The 26841-nt window shown below is 41.3% G+C and overlaps 1 protein-coding gene across 1 annotated transcript in view; it reads left to right on the plus strand.

The window, feature by feature from the left end:
• The window catches only part of LOC126175638 (potassium voltage-gated channel subfamily KQT member 4), a 992116-nt gene that overhangs the window by 460481 nt on the left and 504794 nt on the right, over positions 1 to 26841 (plus strand). Inside the window, exon 3 of the mRNA XM_049922528.1 lies at positions 4750 to 4832. Coding sequence (XP_049778485.1) covers positions 4750 to 4832 — 83 coding nt within the window. The remainder of the gene's footprint in view (positions 1 to 4749; positions 4833 to 26841) is intronic.

A 26841-nucleotide genomic window follows, 5' to 3' on the forward strand; every position in this document is an offset into this window, starting at 1 on the left:
TCATCTAGTAATTTCTAACAGATTTAGAGACTGTTAGTGATTACTTACTAATTGTAGCTAAGTGCGATATTAGATTTAAACAACAACAATATATAACCGAGACGGAGAGGGACGAGTAGAAAAGGTGTAGACATAACTGAAGAATTTAGGTCTGAGACAGAGAAGATAAGCAAGATACGGGAAAATGTAAATTGAAAGGATTAAGAAAATATTACTAAGCCACAGGGAGTATAGTAATATATAGAAAGTCAATGAAAGGAAACCACAGATGTCAAAGAAATACTAGTTCTCATAACAGAGAGAAACAGATTGGGAAAAACCAATTTTTAGGATGCAAAGAAATTAAAAAAGCAGATGAAACTTGGTTGCACAAAGAAATAAGGCATGACAGATGCATTGTAGGTTGTACAGAACCTAGCCAAAAGAAATGGAAAAGCAGAACAAACCTCGGAGCAACAAAATTAAGGTCATAGAGCGTAACATTCTCTTCCAGTATGAATCTGTGGCAGATCGTTGAACAGGTTATTTCCCAAAACATATCATGTGATAGAGAAAATTTTGAAAACATTTCAGATTAAATAAGTACAATAGCAGTAGTAGTAATAGTAGTGGCACTAGTAGTGAAGAATGAGTACAGTGGACCTATAACTATCAGGTTACAGTAGAATAATTCCTGAACAACACGAGCATCAGCAACAGGAGCAGACAGTATCCTTCGTTAGTTACTAAAGAATGTTTGAGATAAAGGAAAAGGAGAGTTGTAGAAAGGAAAAGTACCATAGTGAAAAAAATATAAATTGGAGCTCTAATTATAGAAATTTGGTGAATTTTCCATCTCATTGTTCAAAAATTCTAGAAGACATTATTAAGGAGAGATTAAAGCCTAAGATTGCTGGGTATTTAGGAAAAATATCAATTCGGACTTAATAAAGGAGAAGCAACAGGAGAAGCTAAAGAAGAATAGATTATATGACGATGACCATTTAAGCACAGAAGACTTTTAAGTAACAATGAAAAGGCTTTTGACAGTCTATTTCAAATGACAGACTGGAGAATGAAACCAAATTGGAAACGTCATTAACAGACATCAGAGTAATATTATAGATGTTCACTTCATTAAGTAAAATGTCAGATCAAAAATAGGCACAGAAAAATCTGGCCCTTCTCTCCCTCAAATCCACACAAAATTACACCAGAAGTATAAGTAATGGTAAACAAATATAATGCATTACACTTACATATGATATTTTAATCTTAACACGTTTAGAAATTGACATGAATTATATATGAAGACCTTTGTTTAATCTCCTAGATAAGCACAGACTGTTGATTAGCACATACAAAACGAAATCGATGGTAATATGTAAATTTAACAGTAGATAACAAAAGTCTCTACACATGGATATGACAGCTGTAATGTTCAAATGAACGATAACTGACAATATCCCCTAATATTTCCTGAAGACACAATACCAATACTGTGACTTTCATAAATTGAAAATGGCTGCCATCATTGAAGTTAACAAATGAAAACTATGTTACTTTCTATGAAACATGTGGTTTATGGAACTTCGCACTCCTAATACAACATTTAGTTTGTTGACAAAAGCCAAATATAAGTAGTAATGGTTCAGACAAACAGGTGTACTTTGATCGATTTTTTCTTAAACCCCGAAATTTCGTAAAGTAACAGTTTTTCAACGCATTTTAAATGTAAGGCTACTTTTCTTAAACAAATAAACAATGTAATATTTCAGTATGGCATGTATTTCAGAAGATTTTGTCGCTCTTATTTTGATGGATAAACACATCATCTTGCATAATGGCTTAAAGCCTGGCCAAGTGACAGATATTAACTGAAATACTATCTTTATAGTAGCTAGTGGATGTCACAGATGTAGCGTAAAAGGAACCTGATGAATGTGTTCTAACGAACTGGAAACACAGAGACTAAACCTACACTTTTAAGAACCTTCAACATCGCAGCGCGTCAGCAATTGTTGGTTAATATATTAAAAACATAGAAACCCGCCTCGATTGCGAGAAAAGTACCTAGTGTTAACCTTATTCAGAACAATAAAACCCACAAGTGCCTAAGAAGACCTTTGTCAATGATTAAAAGAACACCATAGCTATACATTTATAAACGAAAAAAGGGAAACACAAATAGTATTATGTACAAAGTCTAAACCGTTACTTAACTTAATGGTGTAACCTCCACCTCACACCGACCTACACTGCGTGACAAAAAAGTTAAACACCCATAAGGGGATGAGAAAACGAAATGAAATTTCATTGGCTGAGATGGTATACGGCTTTATTTCAGTAGTTACAAAATCGAGCCAAATTTATAAATAACCTGGCACTGTGAGCCCAATTATCAGTTTAACGTCACTCCTTCCCTGAGCTAAATGCAATCACTGATTCGGATGTGAAAGGTCATAAAGCCATGTACACTCTTCTGCGGCCAGCAGGCCCACAACTGTTGTAACTGTTTCTTGATATCCTAAGAACTGGCACAGATCATAGAGACATGTGCTGCGTGTGGACGAGCACTGTCCTGCACCAAGACACTGTCGCATGAGAGGTAACACGAGATCACATGTGTCCGTCACGAACTGTTACGGTGTCACAGACACCTTATTCATTACCAACTGTGACCTGAAGCTATACTCAATGCCTCCGCACATCATAACTCCAGGAGTAATACTATAGTGCTTCTCCAGAGCATTGTAAAATGGCATGCCACACCATTCGTCAGCATCCCATACTTTCCCATCACCACACCACTTAAAACGAAGCCGTTTGCGTTGTTAGGTTACCAGCATCCTACGTATGTGACGTTAGTTGCACCTAGTCTCTGATCAATGGTGATACAAATTATTGTGCGGAGTCCATTACCTGTTTTCGGGTGACAAAGTTGCACTCAAGCAACACTGTTTTCCTATACCGGCGTAGAATCACTAAGACTCCTAATGCGTTTTAATCGGCAGTATTTCTCCTCTAAATCAACCACTGGTTATCATAGTTGGCCAAATACGAGGTGTGATCAAAAAATAAGGTGAATGAACTTTTTTAGCAGCAGCTGATGACGCTAAACCATGTGATGTAATTTATCCGATAGCCTGATCCATCGAGACAGGCAGTGTCAAGCTGGGCACGTTCTGACTTGTCAGTCAGCGTCCAGCGACGCTAGAGTGAGATTATGTTTATAGCGTCGGTCGCTCATCAAGGACTCTGAGCAACGTGTGAACATTCAGTTCAGTTTCAAGATGCAAAAAAGTGTCCAAAGAAACACAGGAAATGTTGAAAACGGTGTATGGCGACGATGCTGTAACTCTGAAGACTGTTTATAAGTTGTATGAGCGATTTTATAAGGGAAGCGAGTCGTTAGAAGACGAGAGACGTTCGGGACGCCCATTAACCTGAAAAAAACAGTAAAACGTGCAGAAAGTGACAAAAATGTTCGTTCAGACAGGCGAATAACTGTCAGAGAGCTTCTCGTTGAACGTAGCAGCTCATACGGGTCAGTACAAGCATTTTAACTGATAACTTGCAAATGAAACTAATGAATGAAAATTTGTCTCCAGACATTTTGAGTGATGAACAGAAGGAAAATCGTGTGTCAGTTTGCAGTGAGTTGAAGGATCGTCTTCATTCAAATCCGGCATTCCTGTCCAAAATTGTGACTGAACATGAAAGTTGGATGTATACGTATGACCCTGAGAAGAAAATTCACAGTTCCCCATGTAAAATCAGTGAATCTCCGCACTCTAGAAAGGCACATCAGTCAAAATCTTGTTCATTGTTTTCTTCCTTACTGAGTGTATAGTGCGGTCAGAGTTCGTTTCAAGGACAGCAGTGGTAAACGTAGAATTTTACAAGGACGAATGCGACTTTTGCGAATCGACGTTTCAATAAAGAGACCGCGCCACTCCTCGCTTTTGATTCGCGAGTTTTTGGCCGGAGAAAGTGTTCCACGTCCGCCTTACTCACCAGATTTAGCACCATGCGACTTCTGGCTATTCCCAAAAATTAAAACCGTGGTTAAAAGGAAACTTTTTGACGCCATTCCTGACATTGAGAGGGCCACGAAAGAGAAGCGGAGCTCCCTTCCAGAAATGACTGTGGGGTAACTGTATTGCTAACCAAGGACAGCACTTTGAAGGGGAGCAAATCAAATTGCTTTGCTTCTAAAAGAAATTATGCAGCGTATTTCTTGATCACTTCTCGTATATCTTCCTTGCGCGGTATTTTGTCACCAGATGAAACGTGTAAGACAGGTTGCACGAGAACTGTGAGATGCAACAGATCACGTGCTTCTTATCGATTTTTACAGTCTTTATTTATTTTAGAGTATCAAAAATGTATTTATAAAACACGTCACTACATATACGAAACCTCATTTACTCAAAGCAAACCTAAAAATATTTTTTTTTTTTTGCCAAAAGTTTTAAGATGTGTAAAATATGTGGTTAATGAGTCTTACCGAGAGAGGAACACTGAAAGTTCATCGGTTTTCCGACAATACCATTGTTAATAAATTTTCAATAAAGATGAAAATAAAAATAAGCTCTCAGTGTAAGAGGATTATTGTAAACACCATTCCCTGGAACATTTACATTTTGGCGCTCTCTTAACTATAATATGCTAACTTTTATGTAGGAAAATCTCACAATTTACAATTTCATTTCATTTGTCGCTGTATTTTACGTAATTGACGAATATATTTGACGTAATTATTTTCAGGCTGTGGTCCTCCGGTTGTAGATCTAGGTACCAAGGCGCTATTGGACGATTAAAATTCCTGAGGAGGCCTTTTTGCATAATAGGTAAGGCTGCAGAACCTCTTGCAATAAATGATATTAATACGAATATATACGATGCAATATTTTGTTACTTTATTTAAAATAAGATTTTTTAAAATTTCTATCGTAAGAAATTAACATATAACTCCAATTATTTTGTTATGTTTCGATTGCCATTATGTTCCCAGTGCTTTTTGTAACGAAAAAGCATGAAGCTGTTTATTATTTGTTATGTCAGAATGTATTAATATATGTTACATTTTCGCCGAAAGAAATCAACAAATATTGAACAAACATTATTTATAATTTTCAGTTAGTTGCGGCTTTACCTCATAATTTCTACATGTGATTTCTGCCTAAGCTTTATTTCATCCGTAATTGTTTTAATGATACAAACTTAATAAAGGAAGGTGGCTTGCATTACTTTGAAACTGCAGTCATAAGAGTTTGCTAGTCAGATTCTTTGTTTCCGAAAACAGGATAGTGTACAAGTTGGTGGACATGTCTAAAATTTGGGGCAGAGACAAAAAAACTATTGTCTCTATCCCGCCTTTGAATCTTCATATAACTTTCTTCACTTTGGAATTATTATGCAGTTCCAATATATAGGGTGTTTAATAGTTCATTATAAACACTTCTAGATGTTGTAGAGGTGACTTAGTAGACCACGTTTTTACACAAGAACCCACCTCCGGAAACGTCATCCAACGACATTAAAGAGCGTTAAAATTATAGGCGCCGGTGCCTGTAAATTATTGTATATATACAGGGTGGTACAGTGATTCCGTTACAAACTTTCTAGGATGATGGAGAAGGATAAATTTGTCAGTTAAAGGTAAGAGACCGCGTACCGAAACGAACGAGTACTATGCTATAGCCGAAAACCTTTCTGATGCGACTGATAGAGCAATGCTTATACTGGTACTGTTGTTGTTAAGATTGTAGGGTAGGCAACTTTATGGTCCAAAACAACGACGAAATGTCCAGTCAACATGGGCTCTAAAATGCATACTTGAGGAGCTGAGAGCACTTGTTCATCTTCACTAATGTGAGACACATATCATCTATTGAATAAGTTCCCATAGCTTTTAAGGTATACCATTTTTAGCCCATGTTGACTGGACATTTCTCCGTTGTTTTGGTCCGTACTATCACCTATGAAAGTTGCCTACCCTGCAATCTTAGCAACAACAGTACCGGTACATTGAAACTTTTTATTTAACAATTTTTTTTTTACTTAAACTGCTGAATGCTTACTCAGTGTTCTTAAAGTTCTGAGTGAAACTGAATGTATTGTCTCTTTGCTTGTCTTTATCATTTCAACATTGTCCTATAGAATTTTCCATGGCAAATACAGCTCAAAGTTATTCTATTCATTTATGACCCACAATATACAGCGATACCCAATTTCACAGCACAGATAATTAACACAAATTAAAAGAACCCATACATTTCATAAGCTACTTACCTCACAGAAAATCTTCATTCCACGAACTACAGCGATACAGCAAGCACCAATACTGCCGGCTAAATAAAAAGATTCTAACTACTGTACGCTCTAACTACTAATAGGCATGTGGTTAGCAAAGAAAAGATTTCGTTGCAGAGCAAACAATGTATTTAGCAAATTTTACCTTAGTAATGTGACATCCAGTTCAAAAATATATATAATCGTCCGTGACATCCAGTTCCAAAAATTATATAATCATCAACAAAATTAAATTTCCATGACGGACACACGTCCAGACCGTCCGCTCGCGCTAACACTTCAGACCTCTAAGCGCCATCACTGCTAACTATAAAGTTCTAACCTCCATCACTGCTGGCTGTTTACCTCCAACTTCCATCACTTCCAACGAGTCCGACCAGCCACACAGAGTCTCTTACAGAGGGCGCACAGCGCTTTCAGTGCTGTTAATGCAGTCTATCGCGCTGCCAACGTACAGACACATAAACAGACTACTTACAATATGTATTCCGCTGTCGGAGGTATCAGAACGGTTCTCGCTTATAACTTTCGACTCGTTCGTTTCTGGTACAGCGACCTTTACCTCAAAAATGGTTCAAATCACTCTGAGCACTATGGAACTCCACATCTGAGGTCATTAGTCCCCTAGAACTTAGCATTCCCGAGGCAGGATTCGAATCTGCGACCGTAGCGATCTCGCGCTTCCAGACTGCAGCGCCTAGAACCGCATGGCCACTTCGGCCGGCCCTTTTCCTCAGATTGATACATTTATCGTTCTCCACAATTCTTGAAAATTTTTTAACATATCTTAGAATCATCCTGTGTACACCTACACTGAAGAGCCAAAGAAACTGGTACACCTGCTTAATATCGTGAAGGGCACCCGCAAGCACGCACAAGTACCGCAACACAACGTGGCATGGACTCAACTAATGTCTGAATCAGTGCTGGAGGGAACTGACACCATGAATCCTGCAGGACTATCCATAAATCCGTAAGAGTATGAGGGGGTGGAGATCTCTTCTGAACAGAACGCTGCAAGCATCCCAGATATGCTCAATAATGTTCGTGTCTGGAGAGTTCGGTGGCCAGCGGAAGTGTTTAAACTCTGAAGAGTGTTCCTGGAGCCCCTCTGTAGTAATTCTGGATGTGTGGGGTGACGCATTACCATGCTGGAATTGCCCAAGTCTCAATGCACAGTGGACATGAATGGATGCAGGTGATCAGACAGGATGCTTACGTGCGTGTCACCTGTCAGAGTCGTATCTAGATGTATCAGAGGTCCCATACCATTCCAAATGCACACGCCCTACACGATTACAGGGACTGCACCAACTTGAACAGTCTATAGACTCCTGAGGTTGTGTCCACACCCGTACTCGTCCGTCCGCACGATAGAATTTGAAACGAGACTCGTCTGACCAGACAACATGTTTCCAGTGTTGACGTGCCCAGGCGAGGCGTAAAGCTTTGAATCTTGCAGTCATCAAGGGTGCAGGAGTGGGCCATCGGCTTTGAAAGCCCATATCGATAATGTTCCGTTGAATAGTTCACATGCTGACACTTGTTGATGGACCAGCACTGAAATCTGCTGCAGTTTCTGGAAGGGTTGCACTCTTGTCTCCAGTCGTCATTGGTCTTAATCTTGCCGTATCTTTTTCCGACCGCAGCAGTGCCGGAGATTTGATGTTTTATCGGATTCCTGATGTTCACGGTACACTCGTGAAATGGTCGTACGGGAAAATCCCCATTTCATCTCTACCTGAGAGATGCTGTGTCCCATTGCTCGTGCGCCGACTATAACACCACGTTCAAACTCACTTAAATCTTGATAACCTGCCATTACAGCAGCAGTAATCGATGTAACAACTGCGACAGACACTTGTTGTCTTATTACGGGCGATGTCGTCCGCAGCGCCGTATTCTGCCTGTTTTACGTATCACTGTATTTTAATACGCATGCCTATACCAGCTTCTCTGGCGCTTCAGTGTATATTTACAGGCTCAGGCTCCTACAGCTTTGACGCTTTGTAGCGTCGGTGGATGACGTTTCCGGACATGAGTTACTCTGCAAAACGAGATCTACTAAGCCCCATCTAGAAACGCTAGAATATGTAATATGAAATGTAAAATACCATGTAGATATAGCCAGTAGTTTTCCATTCCTGATGTTTTAAATAATCAAACTCTGTTGTGTAAAACAGCTTTGTGTGGCTGCGAGAAAGAGTTTAGAAATGGTTTGAAATTTTGTTATGGTTTGTTGGAAAACGCTAAGCGCACTCATTATCAGACACTGGATGAGTATAGTGCAGATAATATGTGCCCATTTTAAGGCAAGTTAACGCTTTACGTGTCTCAACGTTTACCACGTCATATCTCCTGAACTACTTGTCGTACAATGATATACCTTTCTAAGTACATGATGTCGATAATGTCTGTAAAATGTGTTGGGAATATAATTAGTAATGAATTAAAACATGATGCCTGATGCTGTAGCTCTAGTATATGAACAGCGAAACTACGGTAAGCGATAAACTTTTTCTCCTTTCAGTAATTTGTGAGAGGCATCAGGGAGGAGAAGACCTAAAAAGGTTTGAAGTTATGTGTAAAGTTCGTTGGAAGTCGCTCAGTAGTCTCATTCTCAATGCAGAATGAATGTAGGCCGGGTAATTTTGCACACCATCAGTTACGCTGCCTCAGTACGTGTATACAGTTCCCAGTTTTAATGCTTACTGTGCACAAACTTCAACATAAGATTTTACCTCTTGTTAAGGAAATTATGACAAAATTTAAAATTTTTGAAATTGTCTCAGTAATTCTAGGAAGTACTGAAAACTGAATTTTCATTGCCCCCTAAAAGTCGTTAGATAGGCAACGTGGGACTGGGTTTAGGTGACTGGATTAACCGTTTAGTAATATGCAGTGGATAAGATAAATTATAGCTTTTGTCTTATTCTTTTGAGCCCTTATTACCATTTCTCCATGAAACTTTACACTTATGTACAAATTTTGGGGTGATTTGTACAAGTTGTGTCAATGCACAATACAACGTCTCTATACGAGGGTAGTTTGATAAGTCTGGTTAAAAAAACGTTACTTTCCTAAACAACTAACTTTACTTCTAGCCATACACCTCTGGGGTACATACACGTGGTTCAGCGATGGTGGATTATCCTGGTGGAAGAGCACTTTTTTGCGTGCCAACCTCGGTCTTTTTTCAGTCAACGCAAGTTTCAAACGATGCAACATTGAAGCGTAATAGAGTCCAGTTATGGTTCTGTCTTTTCCAAGTAATCTATGAGGGCTATCCCTTGTGAATCCAGAGAAATAATAGCCATCACCTCATCATCTGAAAAAAATGGTCTTTGCCGTCTTTAGTGCATTTCCACCAGTCTTTTTCCATTGTTTTGCCTGCCGTTTGGACGACGGTGTGTAATGATGGATACATTCCATCAACAGTCACAGATTAGTGAAAAATACCTTGTGGATTGCGATTAAACGTCACCAGACATTGCGCTGAAATGTTGCGCTGTGTGCGCTCTTGGTCTACTGTAGGCAGACACGGTACACACCTCGCACAAGGCTTCTTCATAGGCAATCAGCCGCACGGTCTGGGGCGTCGTGTCACGGCTCGCGCGGCTCCTCCTGTCGGAGGTTCGAGTCCTCCCTCGGAAATGGGTATGTATGTTGTCCTTAGCGTAAGTTAGTTTAAGGTAAATCGAGTAGTGTGTAAGCTTAGTGACCGATGACCTCAGCAGTTTGGTCCCGTAAGATCTTACCATAAATTTCCAAATTTCCATAGCCAATATTCGGTGCAGGACATTAAGCACTCTCTCATTAAATATGCCTATAGTCTAAGAAATGTCACAACTTTTTATTCGTCTGTCTTCCATTACGATATCTTGGATTCTGTCAATTGCTTCCTTTGTAGCGACTTCAATTAGGACAGCCAGAGCGCACTTCGTCTTCGGTGCCTGTTCTACCACTTTCAACTCATTAATCCAAAAGTAAACAGTCTCTAATGATGGTACAGAATAAACTTCAACCAATTCTGTTTTTATTTGTGCGGTAGTCTAACCCTTCAAACGAAAATTTTGGTAACAGCAAGAAAGGCAGTTTCCTCCATTTTCAGTCGCAGGCGACACACTGATCAATTCAGATGGCTGTGAACAATGAAAAGTACATTGTATATTGTTGAAGTTCTTAATACGAACCTTGGAATAATCATCCTTACCAACCAGGAGGACGCAACAAAAATGTTACATTCTTTCATTGAAATTTACCACACTTATCAAACCACCCCCATATAAAAGGGTTACAGGCACGCACAGTATCACTCTTGACTCGCAACCACATGTTTTGTTGGACGGGTCTCCGAGATGAGCGACACTGTAATCTGTAAAACTCACGAGCCTCTCTTCAGCGTACGAGCTCCTCCAACGTTGCCCTCTTTCTCGTGTCACATTCGTAAAACTTGAATTAAATAATAAACCAAGGAAGAGGTTGCTAGGCCTGTAACCAAGTATCAATATCGTCTGGTAAAAGCAGACTATGTTGTTGAGACCCTGTGACCGCCAGTTAAGTCGGTACGTGTAACTGTCATACTTCCATCAGAGTAATATGTCTGTAACAGCAGAATCCAAGGAGCCTTCGCGGGAGCCATTAATTCAGGGTAACGGCTTTCACAGCGCCTCTCTATCAGCTCTCGAAACCCATGGGAAATTAAATACACACGCGAACATTAAACATACCCATTTAACGAAGCGTGTTAAAATACTCTTCTGTGTGGGATTTTACTCATTAAACGCAAGGATATTGAAGTGCTACTTGGCACGTTCATAAGGGATTCTCCTCTCCTGTCATGTTTAGATAATAAGTCGCAATTGTAAGGCCATCAGCGATTGCCTAAACAGTACTGAGAATTTCGTGTGGCGAGAAAGCTGGCATAGCCCTGCTTTCCATCACAGTGATGTGCAATGACAGAGTGGCGCAACGCAAGCTTTGTTCGTCATTATCTAATCAAGTCTAATGCTACAATTATTGCCACAATAAAGATGAAACATTCGTTCACCATTCAATGTTATTTTCTACGTGATTTTTTACGTCTCAGTTGGCAATGTTAATTAAACTACCATTTCAATCTAGTACGCGATTTAGGTTCGACCAACACCAGCGACATGACCTGCACTCGTCACAATATCCTGAAAGCAAGGGACTGCCCCTATAATAACTTATGTTATTTTGTAATATTACGGTCGGTAATGAGCGTGAGCGGGGAAATGAAATGCCACTGCCACTTCTCGCACACAGAAGCAGTATTTGATATGTTATACTAACCTGTGTGTGCGAGGTACCCCTCTCCTTATCACAAACCATTCATTTATCTCGCTGCTTCGGGTTGGCGTTCGTGATTATATAACTCAGGTAGCTGTAAGGTAGCAGCAAACATATCAGGCAACGGTCTGGGAGACTGATGTGTACCATTAACAAATGTGGTGTTGCTATATTTGTATGCGAAAGCCTGCAAGCAAGAATTAATGGCCATGTGTTTACATGTCTTTACAAAGGCTGAAGGTGTCCCCGTGAATTCTCAAATGCTCATTAATTCTCATAATTTTTCTCAAGTGAGCTTATGTCTTCTTGGAATTTTTAAGGTTAGATAAATATGAAATACTCGTATTTTCATTATCACTTATACGATTCATATCAAATGTTCTTGGACCAAAGTTCTTTATCATCATCAGCAAGCAAAGCTGTAAAAGATGTTAGTTCGTACTCAGGATAACACAATGGTTTACTGGACTCGTATTTTGGGAGAGGGAGATTAGAGTATTCAAACTGTTTTATGTACCTCGCGATAATACTAAGGAATATCCGGTAACTGTTGGGTTGTACCTTTAGAAATACTTCTGCTCATTTAGGTCTTTTCATTTAATCCTGAACTTAGAGTTCATCCATTATCGAGAGAACTAAACTTCAAACTTCCTCCTTGTAAAAGAATGATTCTACTTCGACAGTTCTTAAGCCTTTAGCTGTTACTCCACATTTTCCTTCACATCATTTTAATTGCCTAAGTTAATGTCACTATACGCGACATTAATTCCTTGTCAGAACGCTGGTAGATATTTTTCGTGAATATTAAGAAAAATCACTTGCAGAATTAAATTGAATACAATGGAGATAATGTCTTTAGAATAACTGAACCAGGCAAAAATGAGTTATATAATTACGTAACAAAACAATTATCCATCTTTAGAAAATTTGTTTGAGTTGGAACACTCCATTAAACATCACCCCTTGTTATGGCATTCTTGATATATTTTACATTCTTTAAACAGTCACAAGGTGTTACTAAACGAAAATAAAGTATTAATGTTTGGATATCAGCAAGAACACGCTAACTAAAGATCCAAAACAGAAAGTAAGCGACAATCACATTACTACAGGATCCACTCTATATTTATGTGAAATCTTCTTCATTAACTACAGTCTTCTGTCAAAAGCATTTTTCTTTCTTGAAGTTTCGTATAGAAAGGAAATCGTGCGTCAAAAATTCCGTCGAAACGTTCAGAATGAGGCAAATGACTAACTACATAAACCAGCTGAACAGCTATCCTAGCTAAATTAGTGTCGGGCATTACAAGCAATTGTTACTCGCATTATCCGAAAATGTGTAAAATTTTTAGAAAGTGAGTATTCATCTGATTTCACTATATCTTTCCATCAGAGCCACGACTTTGTTTCTTAAACAACGAATTACTGAAAAATTATCAGGTGCTGCAGCAACCTCTTCTTCTTAAATTAAAAATAAATGTACAGTTAGAAGACGACTAAATACATTTTCATTCATTTTCCTTTGTCGGATCTGCCCTGTATAGTGGGTACGAAATAGATTGTTCATTTTCACGCAGTTCGCTCCCTGCGATTCCTTCTGATAATACGTGAATGTTTAAAGAAGTACAAGACTGTTAATTTTGTAGAAGATTAGCCAGATGAACTCGGCCTCTCCTCTACTTCCGGCGTAATAGCATGAATTATTTAACTGTAGACACTTCTGGGTATTCCCAGCTGAAACCTACATTGCGTCGGGATTATGGCGCAGTTTTCTCCCCATATTACATTTTTTTTTCCTCGTACAAGACGGCAAGAGATTTTAATCTCCCTCAGGTCGGTTCTGTTTCTTGTGGCGATTAAATAGAGTACTCCTCTTTTCTTATTCTGATTATATATAGACTGTGAAGTTTAACACGCCCTTAATAACACCAAGCACTGAATCAACTTAAAGATTTTTAGAATATGTACCAATTCTTTGGAACTTGTTTTCGTTGCATGTTAGTAATGTTTGTTTTCCACTAATTCGTTGTACTGCCTACGCTTAACAGTACCGACCATAATAGTAGTAGTTAACCATTACCCTTTGATGCTGCTCCTGTTACTCAGACTTCGCTTTTGCTTCCGAGCCTAAATAGGAAATGACAGTTACAATAAATAGAGTTGACTCTCATTTTTCGCTGAAGTTTCTGCAGAAGCTGTTGTAGGATATGTTCACAGCACTACATACTCTTAAAATGTAAGGTAACTGTGCGGCTGCTCCTGGCGGAGGTTCGAGTCCTGTCTCGGGCATTGGTGTGTGTGTGTTTGTCCTTAGGATAATTTAGGATAAGTAGTGTGTAAGCTTAGGGACTGATGACCTTAGCAGTTAAGTCCCTTAAGATTTCACACACTTTTTTTTTGTAAGGTAACATTGAATCCTAAGTAAGACCGTAAGGACAGATTGTCATTAGTTTCTCCACGTAGTAGCATTTTGTTGTTAAAAACGTCAAACTAAGTAGGAATTCTAAGACGTATTACGTCCTAACAGATACTTTAATCTTATTCAACAGCCCGTCTTAAATGGTACGTACACGAACAGAGTTTATTTATAAATCCATAAGGTAAAAATAAAAAACCGATTTTTCGAAGAATATATTGCAAATTTTTCAGGAGTAAAAGTTGCTCTTAATATCATGTAAGGACTGAATAAAATATATATTCGCACAGGTGAACCAAACTGTTGGTTTGTAACAGTCCTCATCTTTCGTTTTGTGAATTTCACAAGTCATTTTCTTAATGACTAAGAGTTTGCTGTAATGGTAAATTTCTTCTACAGGAAAAGATAATTCGATCAAACATAGTCTCGACAATAAAGGATGAATAGCTGCAGCAGCTTTTTGGTGGATAATTCTGACGTTATAGCATTACAGCACGGAAGAGCTGTAACAAATGTGTTTGAGAGGCACACGTCCAGAATCTCTATTTGAGGTCTGGGGACGGGGAAGGGGGTCTTGGTGCTTGGTTCGTATTTGGGCTGAGACCTGGTTTAGCCCGAACTAGCGGCCATTTGTATAGCCATTCGAACATCTGTCTTACTGTAGCTATATTATATTAAGTAAACGTTGAACAACGAACTGGAAATGGCGCCCAGGAATATTGTGCGAACTGATTAGTAAATTTATCAAAAGAAGTTAACTGGGCTGAAATTAACGCTCAGCTAATGGCACAATTTGCAGGTGCACCGTTCGGATTTTAGGTGCAAATACGTGCTAAAAACACGTTTACCTGGGAGGTTTTTGAAGTGCTACTCTTTTCTATTTTAGGCTTGTAAAAATCACTTCAAACTTTTCACTAAGTAGATAGATGGATAAACACAAAAGAAATTTTTGTATCCAATAATCTTTGATCTCTGTCGAGAAGCGATGGTTTAAAGCCGAGCTGAATGTAGCTCGTAAAACTCATTCTTACTTGAATTCAATGCGGGGAACGGTTTAAAGTGATTAAAATAATTAAAAAATGCATTCTTACGATGCTTTCAAAAAGCTAGCTTCATTCGTATTTTACGTGTTAAAAACACTTTCTTAATGGCTATTTTTTACACGTCCCCCATCTGTGTTTCAGACTTGTGCGAATCGGTTCAAATTTTATAAGAAGGTATACGATAAGTCTAATTAATGGTCATCCTGTTGTTTTGTGAAAGCTTTATCCGTTGCCACGATATAAGCAACATGGTTCGAAAGACAATGAAAAACCCTCTACCGGTCAGTTGTTACCCGAGACAACAAAAATCTGTCTTGAAACATTAGCTCTTTTTCACGAGTTAACCTTCTTCTCCAGCCAAGTGAGCACTCGTAGCTGTAAGGTGTTGGGACAACTGCACAACGCTAAAGTCCTTGATCCTGTGCTCAAAATCAAAAAGATTCGCTAGTCGTAGTAAACAATCTATAATACCATATGGCTGAAGAGCCTGTAACAGCTAAAACAGTTTTTCTGCGACGATGAAATTTCCGAGGATAGATTTGTCACTGAGAGATAAAATTATGTATCATGTTACGTTACTTGACACGTACACTATATTAGAGGGCATGGGTACTAATATTAACAAGTAAGAAACGCGATTGTGTCAAAATATTTTTATTTAAATGTGTCTGAAGCTGCCAGATTAAGTCGAAAAACTAGTTCTATTATTTTACATCTCTAACTCTGTCCAGTATATATTCGCCTTTTTGTGCTATGATAAGAACATTTATCATTCTGGTTAAGAAATTGTTGAAAACTGTTCACCAAAATTAATTTACACTATAAACGTCACACATCTCGTAATACTCTTCCTGCCCTGAAGCAACCTCACATTCATGGAAATACTAAGAACCGATCATCAGACTGAAAATTAAAACGCTAACGGTCCTCCGTTTAAGGTCCAAGCTGCACCCAGTATTTGCCACCAACCGAATTTGAGAGGCTGTGAGTAAAATATTGCTTGTACATTACTAAATACATGGTGGGTAAATGAATACGTCTTTCAGGAAACATCATCATTTATACCTTCTTACGTGGACCACGCCAAGTGAGTTTCGTAACCTACTGGTTATCAACTCTCTCATTCAACACAAAGAAGCTGTTACCGAATAATGACACTAATTTAGATATGCCACGTTAAACTCGACTGTGAATGATGTTGGATTTGGCGACCAGCTTTCATTACAGCAAGGCTGCATCGAAAATTTACGCGAGAATGCACAAAAGACCACGCTCTTCTGTGATACTCAAAACTGCTGAAAACACAATATCCAGATATGAAGATAGTATCTGTTCTTTCGGACATGTCGGAAAGAACAGATACCATCTTCATATAGTTAAGGCTAACCAGCCATTGGCCTTCTGCTTCTGTGCTGGATGCACACGCATCGGCCGAACTCTTACGGGACTCGGTAAGATTGTCGGCCGCAAGTAATGAGTGTAATGGGCAGGGGCACTACGAATGTAGTGGGTGGACATTAAAGTTGGGAATGTGGGTCTCACGGGAAGGGTGCAAGGGACAAATCCCTGCAGTCGCTCTATCCTCTGTACCCTCGGTGGCTCAGATGGACAGTCCGCTGTTAGCGGCAGTGGGGCAAGGTTGTCGTCCCTGTGTCCCCCTGTTAGCGTACCGTGCGCGCGAGTGTTTACTTTTTACCTTCCGCTGCGGCGAGTGTCACGCGTCCGTGCCTAGGTAGTGCCATGGCGCTACCGAAAGTCCACAATTAAGATTACATTTCAAGCGGACTATGCAAGACCTCGAGCACTTGACATTGAACGTTTCATCCGGGAAGAACTTCATATTGCGCTTCAAGACATCATTGGGATCCACTTTTCTACAACACAAAGTGTCGTATACATAAAATTGATCAATGAAAAGGCGTGCACTGATGTTGTGTGCCGACACACTCATGGACTTCAATTTAAGCATCCTGATGGCCACATAGGAACTGTCACGATCGACCACGCTGGATTAGGCCTTCGCACTCTGAGGGTCTTCGAGCTGCCATTCGAAGTCCCGCCAAATGTTGTGATGACAGCTTTCAAACCGTACGGCAATGTGCTAAGCTACCTGGCTGAAAAATGGTAAACGTTTGAGACATACCCAGTCTTTACGGAGTGCGGCAAATTAAGATTGAACTTACGAAGCTTGTGCCATCCTATTTAGTAAGTGGCGGCTGCATTGCCGTTGTCATGTACGACGGACAACCGCGTACTTGCGCCGGCCGTGGCCAGGAAGGACATGTCCAATCGGCCTGCATTCAACGCCGACTGACTCAGACACCGGTTGGTGAAGTTCCATCCCCGGCGACACCTACTTTACTCCCCATTACGTATGCAGCGGCTGCAACAGCCACACCTGTTCCTGCCCAGGATCGTAACACCATATTGCAGTCAGTGGTCGATGACAGTGTGGCGGACAGCATATCCCCCTCTACGACGTCATCGGCAGACTTGCCTCAAGACGGTGATCAATTGTGCCACCGAGACGAGCCTAAAGAGAAGTGGAAGTAGAAACGGAAATTGTTCAGACTTCTGCCTTCCTACCAATGGAGACCGCATCAGACGATTGCCGCCCGCAGTCTGACACAGAACAACATGTCCAAAAACAACGGTCCCCTCGAAAACGCAAGAAACGGCGCCATACGCCATCCGATGATTGCCTGCTTCGGATGTGTGACCCGGACGAACTTCCGGCGTCCGACGACACTCAGGACTCTACCACCACAACTCACCTTTCCAGTCACGATGCTACGGCGAATACAATTTCTGAGCATCGGTCTGACAACACCACTTCTGCTATTGAACATACGCGCGAGCGCTCTACTGACAGCACTAATCAACAGTTACCAATTGCTGCATCTGATTCTTGGGCGGATGATGTCGAGGATGAACCACAGCACCAGGAGGATGCCGAGGGCATAGATGCTCCCTCGGCTGTACCCAGCACCGACCAACCACAGTGACAACGGCTGCATCGTCGGCCTCTGTGGGGCCGCCCGTGCCGCCCACACCTGGCCTCCTACACAACCCAGTTGCCGACCTGGTTGAAAAACATACCGCCTAGCGACGATTAACAACAACAACATACGTGCCCGACATAAACTTGCGATGCTACAGGATCTGCTCAATGCCGCAGACATCGACGTTGCGCTCCTTCAGGAGGTGTATGTCGCGGACTTCAAGGAACCCTATGGCTACAAGACTTGGGTCCCACATGCGTCGGACAATGGCAGTGGTGGGGCGATCCTCCTCCGCGAAGGCATATCCGCAGAAGACGTAGAGTATCTCCTTGACGCTAGCGGCATGGCTCTTACTATCCAAGGAGTCAAACTTATTAACATCTATGCACCGTCAGGATCTGGTCGGCGCCGCGAACGATCCACCTTCTTCGCTCTTACAATCCCACCCCTCTTTATGGGCCGTCAGGACGCCTTGATGTTCGGAGGGGACTTCAACTGTAGCCAAGCACCTAAGGATCAGTTACCACATCATTGTCCCTGCACAGAACTTGCGACAGTTATAAATAATCTTCAATTGGTGGACTGATGGGAACATGTTTGTGGCGATCGGCCCGGATTTACTCACTACACCACCTATTCCTCCAGCCGCATCGACCGGATTTACATCTCGCGCTCCATAGCTGTGGGGACAAGAGCTGCCGAAGTTTAGCTCGCAGCGTTTTCTGACCACAAGGCCTACATCTGCGCCATTACCCTCGGCCGCCAGAAGGTATGGCGCAGCCGTGGTCCTTGGAAGTTGAACGTCGCTCACCTAGCCTCTGAGGAACGCCGCCGCCTTATAGAGAACACGTGGGATTCTTGTAGCCGCCGGCGTGGCACATACCGGTCTATACTGTCGTGATGGTTATTCTGCGCTAAACCAGCCCTTCGGAAGACCTTGATAGGCTACGGCCGAGATGTTGCAGCATGGAAGAGACATGCCATGGACTTTTACTACAGCATCTTAAGGGAATGTACATCATTGCCGTACTCACCTGCACGGCAGGTGACGGTGAACCGTGCCAAGGCACAGATCATCAGATTAACACGTTGCCACCTTGAGGGTGCGATCTTCAGTCTCTCAACTCACTTATGGCACGATCTCTCCGCTGCACTGTGCCGATATCGAGGTATGATCGCGCTAGCCAAAGCTCGCCAACTGCCAGGAGTTGCGGTCTCACTGGACTTTAGCCAGACCTTTGACAGACTCGACCACACACTTTTGATGGAGGTACTGCGACACATGGGGTATTCGGACATCATAGTTAAGGTACTGATGCGTCTCCTACGCGGAGCGACGTCCAAGGTGTTATATAATGGCCGTCTCACGCCGCCGATACAGATACAGCGAACGGTGCGACAAGGCTGCCCTCTTTCGGCGATTTTGTACGCCCTCGTCTGGGAACCACTCCTCTGCGGCCTCCGACAACGCCTGACTGGGATGTCCATTGGTGGACACACTTTTTGCTGCACTGCCTATGCGGATGATCTGGTACTCCTTCTTCGCAGTAATGACGATGTTCGTGCAGCACTGGCGTGGGTGGCGAACTACGGCGCGGCATCGGGGAGCAGACTCAATCTCCACAAATCGCACGCTCTGTCAATAGGCAGAGGTTTACCCTACGAGAGCGTCGCACCGCTACGAATCAGTGACACAATCCGCTGTCTTGGCATTGAATTCTCATCTGACATGAAGCGTTCAACAGCCCTTAACTACAGGCGTTTATTGAATCAGATGAGAGCAGGAATAGGTGACCATCGTGTTAGACATCTAGACCTCCTGCAACGGACGCGATATGCTAACATATGTTTGGCGTCACGTATCCCCCATTTTGCACAGATACTCCCTATAGCACCTACTCTGGCTCACCGCATGTTGGCGGTTTTGGGATCCTTTGTTAATACGGGCATGTTATTTAAGATTCGTTACGAGTCCCTAACCCTCCCGAGGAGCAGAGGAGGTTTAGGCCTTTGTCATGTTCAGAACAGAGCGAAGGCCCTGTTCGTCAGCTGTCACCTGCAACTGTGGCGACGAAGCCCGACGTGCCTCACAAGTCTTTTACTGGAGGCCTTACGACCGACCTCACTCGCACCCCCTGTGCTGATATCGGACATCCCAGCACCTTTCTTCCACATTAGCCAATTCTTCCTTGAATTAAGCTACATCCGTACCGCACTACTACCCACACGCTTGATGATTACGAGTGCGATACATTCTGCCATGCAAATGAACAGGACGACGAATGTGATTGAAAGCAAACAGCCCTACCAGCCCTACCATCCTTGATACTGACGTGCAATCTGCATGGTACGTAACTGTTAATGGGAAACAGTTGTGCAAGTCCTGCCTACATCACATCCACCTCGCCGATTCACCCTTGTGTGCCACATGCCAAGTGATTGACACGGATGAACATCGTATCGAATGCGGGACGGCAAAGGACGTTTGGTATTTGGTGCCCCAGATATTGGCTTTTCTCACACGCACGACGCCCAACAGGATAACTGCCTGATCACTTCTTTTCCCCTATGAGATGTATTTCCCAAGAGCAAAAACGAACTCTGTAACGTGGATTAGCGGCCACGCTGTTCACTACCTATTCGGTAATGGCGAAAAGACAGTGCCCGATTTTTGGTATTACCTCAACAAACGACATTGTGCGATCGTCAAGAACCCTAAATACAGGCAATATTTTTCTAATTTTCTTTGGACCGCATTCCATAATCCGCCACGCAGCTGGATTATCGATGACATGAGAAGATACCCATAGCACCCCTTTACAGTTCCCTTTTTTTTATGAGATTGAACAACGGAAACAACATAGCATCAAGACGACAGTCATCGAAAAAATCGCAGCGGGCTATAGTATGGAGCATCCTTATGTCGTAACGGGACGACTCCCTATAACTCTGTTTATGTAGCCGAAGGGGAACGGCTTTCCTTTATCCATTTGTATAAAAATAAAATAAAATAAAAATAAAAAAACAGAAAAACAAACCTTCCAAACTCTTTATTCCTTTTTTTCATTTTTGTTTAAAAAAAGCGGCTCAGATGGATAGAGCGTTAAAAAAAAGATGGATTGAGCATCTGCCGTAAGCAGGAGATCTTACGTTCGAGTCCCGGTCGGGGCACACATTTTTAACTATATCCGGTGATGTATATCAACGCCTGTCGACAGCTTAGGGTCCTGATTTAATTATTATTTCACTCCTTAAATTTGATGAACATGTGAAGCCACTCAGCTAATCACCTCTGTTAGTGCAGGATTGCTCGCTTGTTTGCCAGCATGGGCATTCTCGTTGGGACCAACACGCTCTGCAGCTAAGTTGTACAATTAACTCGTTGCTACCGCTTGGCAGACCAACTTGTAACTCAGTTTCGTAACTAATCAACAGAGAAGTAGCGATTAATTCCAACAAAAACAAACCCTGATACCCCATCAAAGCATTTAGGGAAAGACCTTCCGAGGATCATGCCATCTCTTTTGAGCAACTGCTTTCTATTTCCATGAAGCTGCCCGTCTTCCAAAAATTCCACTAGTGCTAGCGCTCGTCTTAATGACAGCGACCGTAAAATTACTCTCCTGGTCTGAGGCCGGATCGAAAGTTCTTCATCCTTGTAAAATATAGGATACCGAATCTGATAAAATTCAGTAACCTTCCTTTGATATACTATAAATATCCTGATAGTAGGATGAAGAATGTTAAACATGCCTCCAAAATAACATATATAATTTAGCTTTAGGCGAAATTTCTCCAGACAGAAGTCAGTGGACGTGAGGGGCATATATGTTGTTGTTATTAGTTTCTACGTAGGTGGACAGATGGAGTAGATGACAACGATCAGCTTTGTCATCTCAGATGAAAGGAAACAGTATTTCTGGATGTAAAACATTCAGTTACGTAGACGTCTTGATGGTTTAAAAGTAAATAATCGAACACTCTGGATATTAATGTGAGTTATACAGGGTGAGTCACTAACTATTGCCACCTAGAATAACTCCGAAAGTATGATTGTAGCTGAAAAGTTTGTAGGACAACGGGGGCCATAATATGCCGTTCGTTTTTTGTTGCTAGGTGGGGTCGCGTCAGAGATATGAAAGTCAACTTTATTTTTTTCAAATGGGATGCAATAGTTTGGTACTTATTTTCTGATAGCGGCTATCGAGTCGAATCCAATGATGTGTAACAGTAATGTCTTAGAGGGTCAACGAAGATCAAAAAGGTGGTCAAAACGTCCATTTACAGAAGGTGTTCGAAGTGATGACCATTGGTATCAATGCAGTGCTCCAATCTTCTTATCGTGGATTGAGTGGTATTCCTTATCACATCGGCTCTTATCGAAGCACATTTTCTGACAATTGTCTCTCGTATATCTACAGGTGTAGTTGGAACGTCTTTATAAACAATGTCTGTTACGAATCCGCACAAAAAAAAAAATACAGAGGCGTCAAGTCTGGCGAAACAGGCGGCCACGACATATCTCCTACGCGTCAAATCCAACGATTTTTCTAGAGAAACTGCACGGTCATCAATGGTATCTTTTCTTTCGAGGACAGTTACTATCTTCATATTTATAGATTTGGGAACTGTCTCTGCAACTCATTTCTAGCCATCTGCGATAAATGTGCCGGACGCCCTTGTGTTCCTTGTTCCTAAAGGTGAAACGTCCCCTTAGAAAAATTAATGAATGACTGTGCTGATAAACCTCTTACATTATTTGCTTTTCAAACAGCTGAGCAAAACTGAACGTACTCAGACATTACTCTCTTTACTTATTCTGATCAACACTAAACTGACACACAATATTTTTAGCGCAACGCAATCTGACTTTCAAAAATCCCTACAAAAGAATGGCCCTGACTAACAAAAACCTATACCTTATATGAATCACTTACCGAACAAAACTCTTCGTTACTCGAACTACTGCAATACAGCGGGAGCCACTACTGCCAGCTAAATGAAAGATTCTAACTACTGAAGGGACTAACTACTGATAGGCATAGTTAACAAATGAAAGATTTTGATAAAGAACAAACAATGTATTTACCTTAATAGTGTTCAAAAGTCATATATATATATATATATATATATATATATCAGTTCATGTCATCCAGTCTTACAAATTTACTGTCTCTGATGGACACACGTCCATATCATCCGCTCTCAAAACTCCGCCATCTCTCTCCCCACATCCACCACTGCTGGCGGCTCACCTCCAACTGCGCAACGCTACGCGCTGTTAACATCCAGCTGCCCAACACTACAATAGCAAATTCCAACAATGCCACCCAGCCACAGACTGCACACAGCACAGCCAGTGATTTTCATACAGAGCGCTACGTGGCGGTGGCGTTACCAATATAAGAACCTAAACAGCCTACTTACAAAGGTATTTCTTCTAATAACAGACCTAATGTTTCTTGAAGGAATGTGCTGTACTTCCTACCGTTAAGATTTCCTTCTATGAAACAGGGGCCTATAATTCTGTCCTCCAGAATCCCACACCATACATTCACCGACCACGGTGTCTGGTGTGCAGCTTGCCGCAGCCAACGTGGATTTTGAGTTGCCCAATAATGCATGTTATGCGAATTAACATTTCCATGGTTCGTGAATGTAGCTTCGTCAGTAAATAAAATGAAATTAATAAGGGTGTCATCCCTCTGAATCTGAAGTGGAGCCCATCGACAGTATTCAATGCGAAGCATACAATCCGTACCAATTAATTCTTGGTGAAGACTGATATGGTAAGGATGATATTTATGCAATGCAGAACACCAAAAACACTTCTCTGGCTCATGCCAGATTCACTTGCGATTTGACGCGAACTAACACAAGGATCTCGAACCACAGTTGCAAGAGTACCAATTTCCTTTTCATCGTTAGAACTTTCCTTTGCCGGATACGTTTCCGATACGTTAAAGATCCAGTTGTTCTCAATTTATCATACACGAATTTAAATGTACGACGTGTACGGTGAGTGCGTTGAGGATATCTTTCAGCTGAATTTCGTTGGCATTCTCCGTAAATGAGAAGCATATCGACTTGTTCTTCAAAGGAATACATCATTCACATTCGCTTGATTCGACGATACTAGTCTTACCGTTCCTATTAGTGTTGTATTGCGAAACCGTCGAATGGTGTTTACGTGTCAATGGCCCGTTAGATGGATACGCCGTATTCGGCGAATATTTACTATTTGCACGATATACGAGAGAGAATTGTCAGAGCGTGTGCTTCGATAAGTGCCGATGTGATAAGGAATACCACTCAATCCATGATAAGAAGATTTCAGCACTGCATTGATACCAGTAGTCATCACTTCGACCACCTCCTGTAAATGGATGTTCATGCCACCTTTTTGACCTTCGTTGACCTCCAAAGACCTTATGTTACACATCACTGGATTCGTGTCGATAGCCGCTATCAGAAAGTAAGGTACCAAACTACAGCAACCCATTAAAAAAAAAAAATCTCTGACGCGTCGCCACCTAGCAACAAAAAACCATCGTCATAATATGGCCCCCGTTGTCCCATGCAACATTTGTCCGACAAACGTTTCCGCTACTATCATGCTTTTGGAGTTACTCTAGGTGGCAATACTTAGTGACTCACACTTTATATGTTACTCCAGTTGAAGGGAGATATTTCTTGCCGGGGTAATAACAATACAACAATGGAACATTATTCTCCACCGACGAGGATGCCATTACAGTTGGAGTACGGCCTCAGATAGAACAAGATTATGGAAATAAACCAGTCTTATCCACACGAAAGAATCATCCTAGCATCCACCTTTAACTGATTTCGGTAAACAACGAGAAAAGTCATAATTTGGATAGATGTACGGGGTTTGAATCCCCCTTGTTCAGAATGCTTTTATAATGCCTTACCCACTGTGTCACTTCCCTCGGTCAGACGAATCTGACACCTGATGATTCGTGCCTTAATTTCCAGAGGATTTGAGTTCCGTAGTGTGATCCTCTCACAATGAAGAGCAGTTTTGTTGTGACACTCAGGGAAATTCATTTTCAGTGATTTATGCGAGACGTTAAAATGGTCGAGTGACAGGTGAATCTAAATTTTAAATACATTTTATGCTACAATTGCAGGAGGGTTCACTGCTTATCAAGTTTCAACAATATACTGCGGATAGTTTCATCACTATAAATTATCGTAAAAATATAAAAGGAATATTTTGTTTCCATGTGTATCAGTGCTAATACACAGAGTCCTAGAAGGCATCCCTTTCTCTAATTCATGCCATTTCAGCGCACATATCTTACAAGACTGTAATAATTCAAATTCCAAAAAAAAAGCTGCTGACAGGTATAAATACTACCGACCCATCACTTTAATTACTCTTTGTTACATAATATTGACTCGAATTCTTTATATAATAATGGAAAGACGGATAGAAGCCAACCTCGGGGAAGATTAGTTCGGGTTCCGGAGAAATGGGGGAATACGCGAGGCAATACTGAGCCTACGACTTGTCTTAGAAGACAGGTTTAAGAAAGGGAAACCTGCGTTTGTAACGTTCTTATATTTAGAGAAAGCTTTTGAAAATACGGACTGACTACATTCTTTGAAATTTGAAGGTAGAAGGGGGAGCCAAAGCATATTTACAGCTTTTACAGAAACCTGTCTGTAAGACGTCTGAGGGTATAAACTGCAGTGAAAGAGCAGGTTAATAACTGATAACACTCAAGACGAAAATTTCGCTCATTTTGATAATTTTACCAAGTAGATAAATAAAATAAAATCACTGAGCCTAGTTATTTGTTTTTTTTTTCGAGGAATTGCCTCCTAAAATTTCATCTGACCCGTAATTAAGAAGACACCAAGGGAAAAGAGAAACAGTGGAACAGTAAGCGTATTCCAGACAGAAGAGATAAACATTTGCTCATAACCAAGGGGAGAATATTGCATAGTTTGTAGCTTATAAAGAATATTCATTTACTGTCCCATGTTGTGTAGAATGAAACAATCGCTAATGCCAAAGGAACGCACTGACTCTAAACGACAAATTATATCCGAAGTACACTACTTTTGCCTAGGGAAAATCACTTTTCAATGCTCCGTAGAAAGGACAAGCAGCTACATAGCTGGAATTCCAGCTATAAATTCTCTGTAGGTAGCACACAGTAATAACGGATCTTTCCGTATTATTGCATTTTCTCTCGCGTTATTTATTACGGCAATAAAAGGAAGTATAGGTTAATACGTGGCATGTTAACCATTCTTCGAATTCCTTCTCTTACAATTAATGCGATTTTCTTCTGTATAAAGGGAGCATTTATTAAAATTGGTGCTACAGCAGAGACTTTAAGCCAGGTCTCCATGCTCACGAGGCAGGAATGTTGACCATTACCCTACCGCAGCACTATGGCCAAGAATGGTGCACGGACTACTCAAGTCTATTGCCCTCCCCAACACAAACTTCGATTCGTATCTTCAGCTCACTTTCCCCATAAATCATCACTGTTTACAGAGTTCTCCGGCATTGGAATAGAATCCCATAAGTGGACGTAATGGGGAAATCCTGTACCTCAGTTAATCGTGTAGATCTTATAATTACATTTTTCTCGAGATATTTAAGTCTCATGTTAGCCGTAGTGCTGCGGTGGTGTAATGGTCAGCATTCCTACGTAACAAGCAAGGAGCCCCGGGTTCAAGTTCCGACAGGGGCACAAACTTTAATTTATTTATTCAGCTGCCATCATTA

Source organism: Schistocerca cancellata, chromosome 3, assembly GCF_023864275.1.
Source record: "Schistocerca cancellata isolate TAMUIC-IGC-003103 chromosome 3, iqSchCanc2.1, whole genome shotgun sequence".
Classification (NCBI taxonomy): domain Eukaryota; kingdom Metazoa; phylum Arthropoda; class Insecta; order Orthoptera; family Acrididae; genus Schistocerca; species Schistocerca cancellata.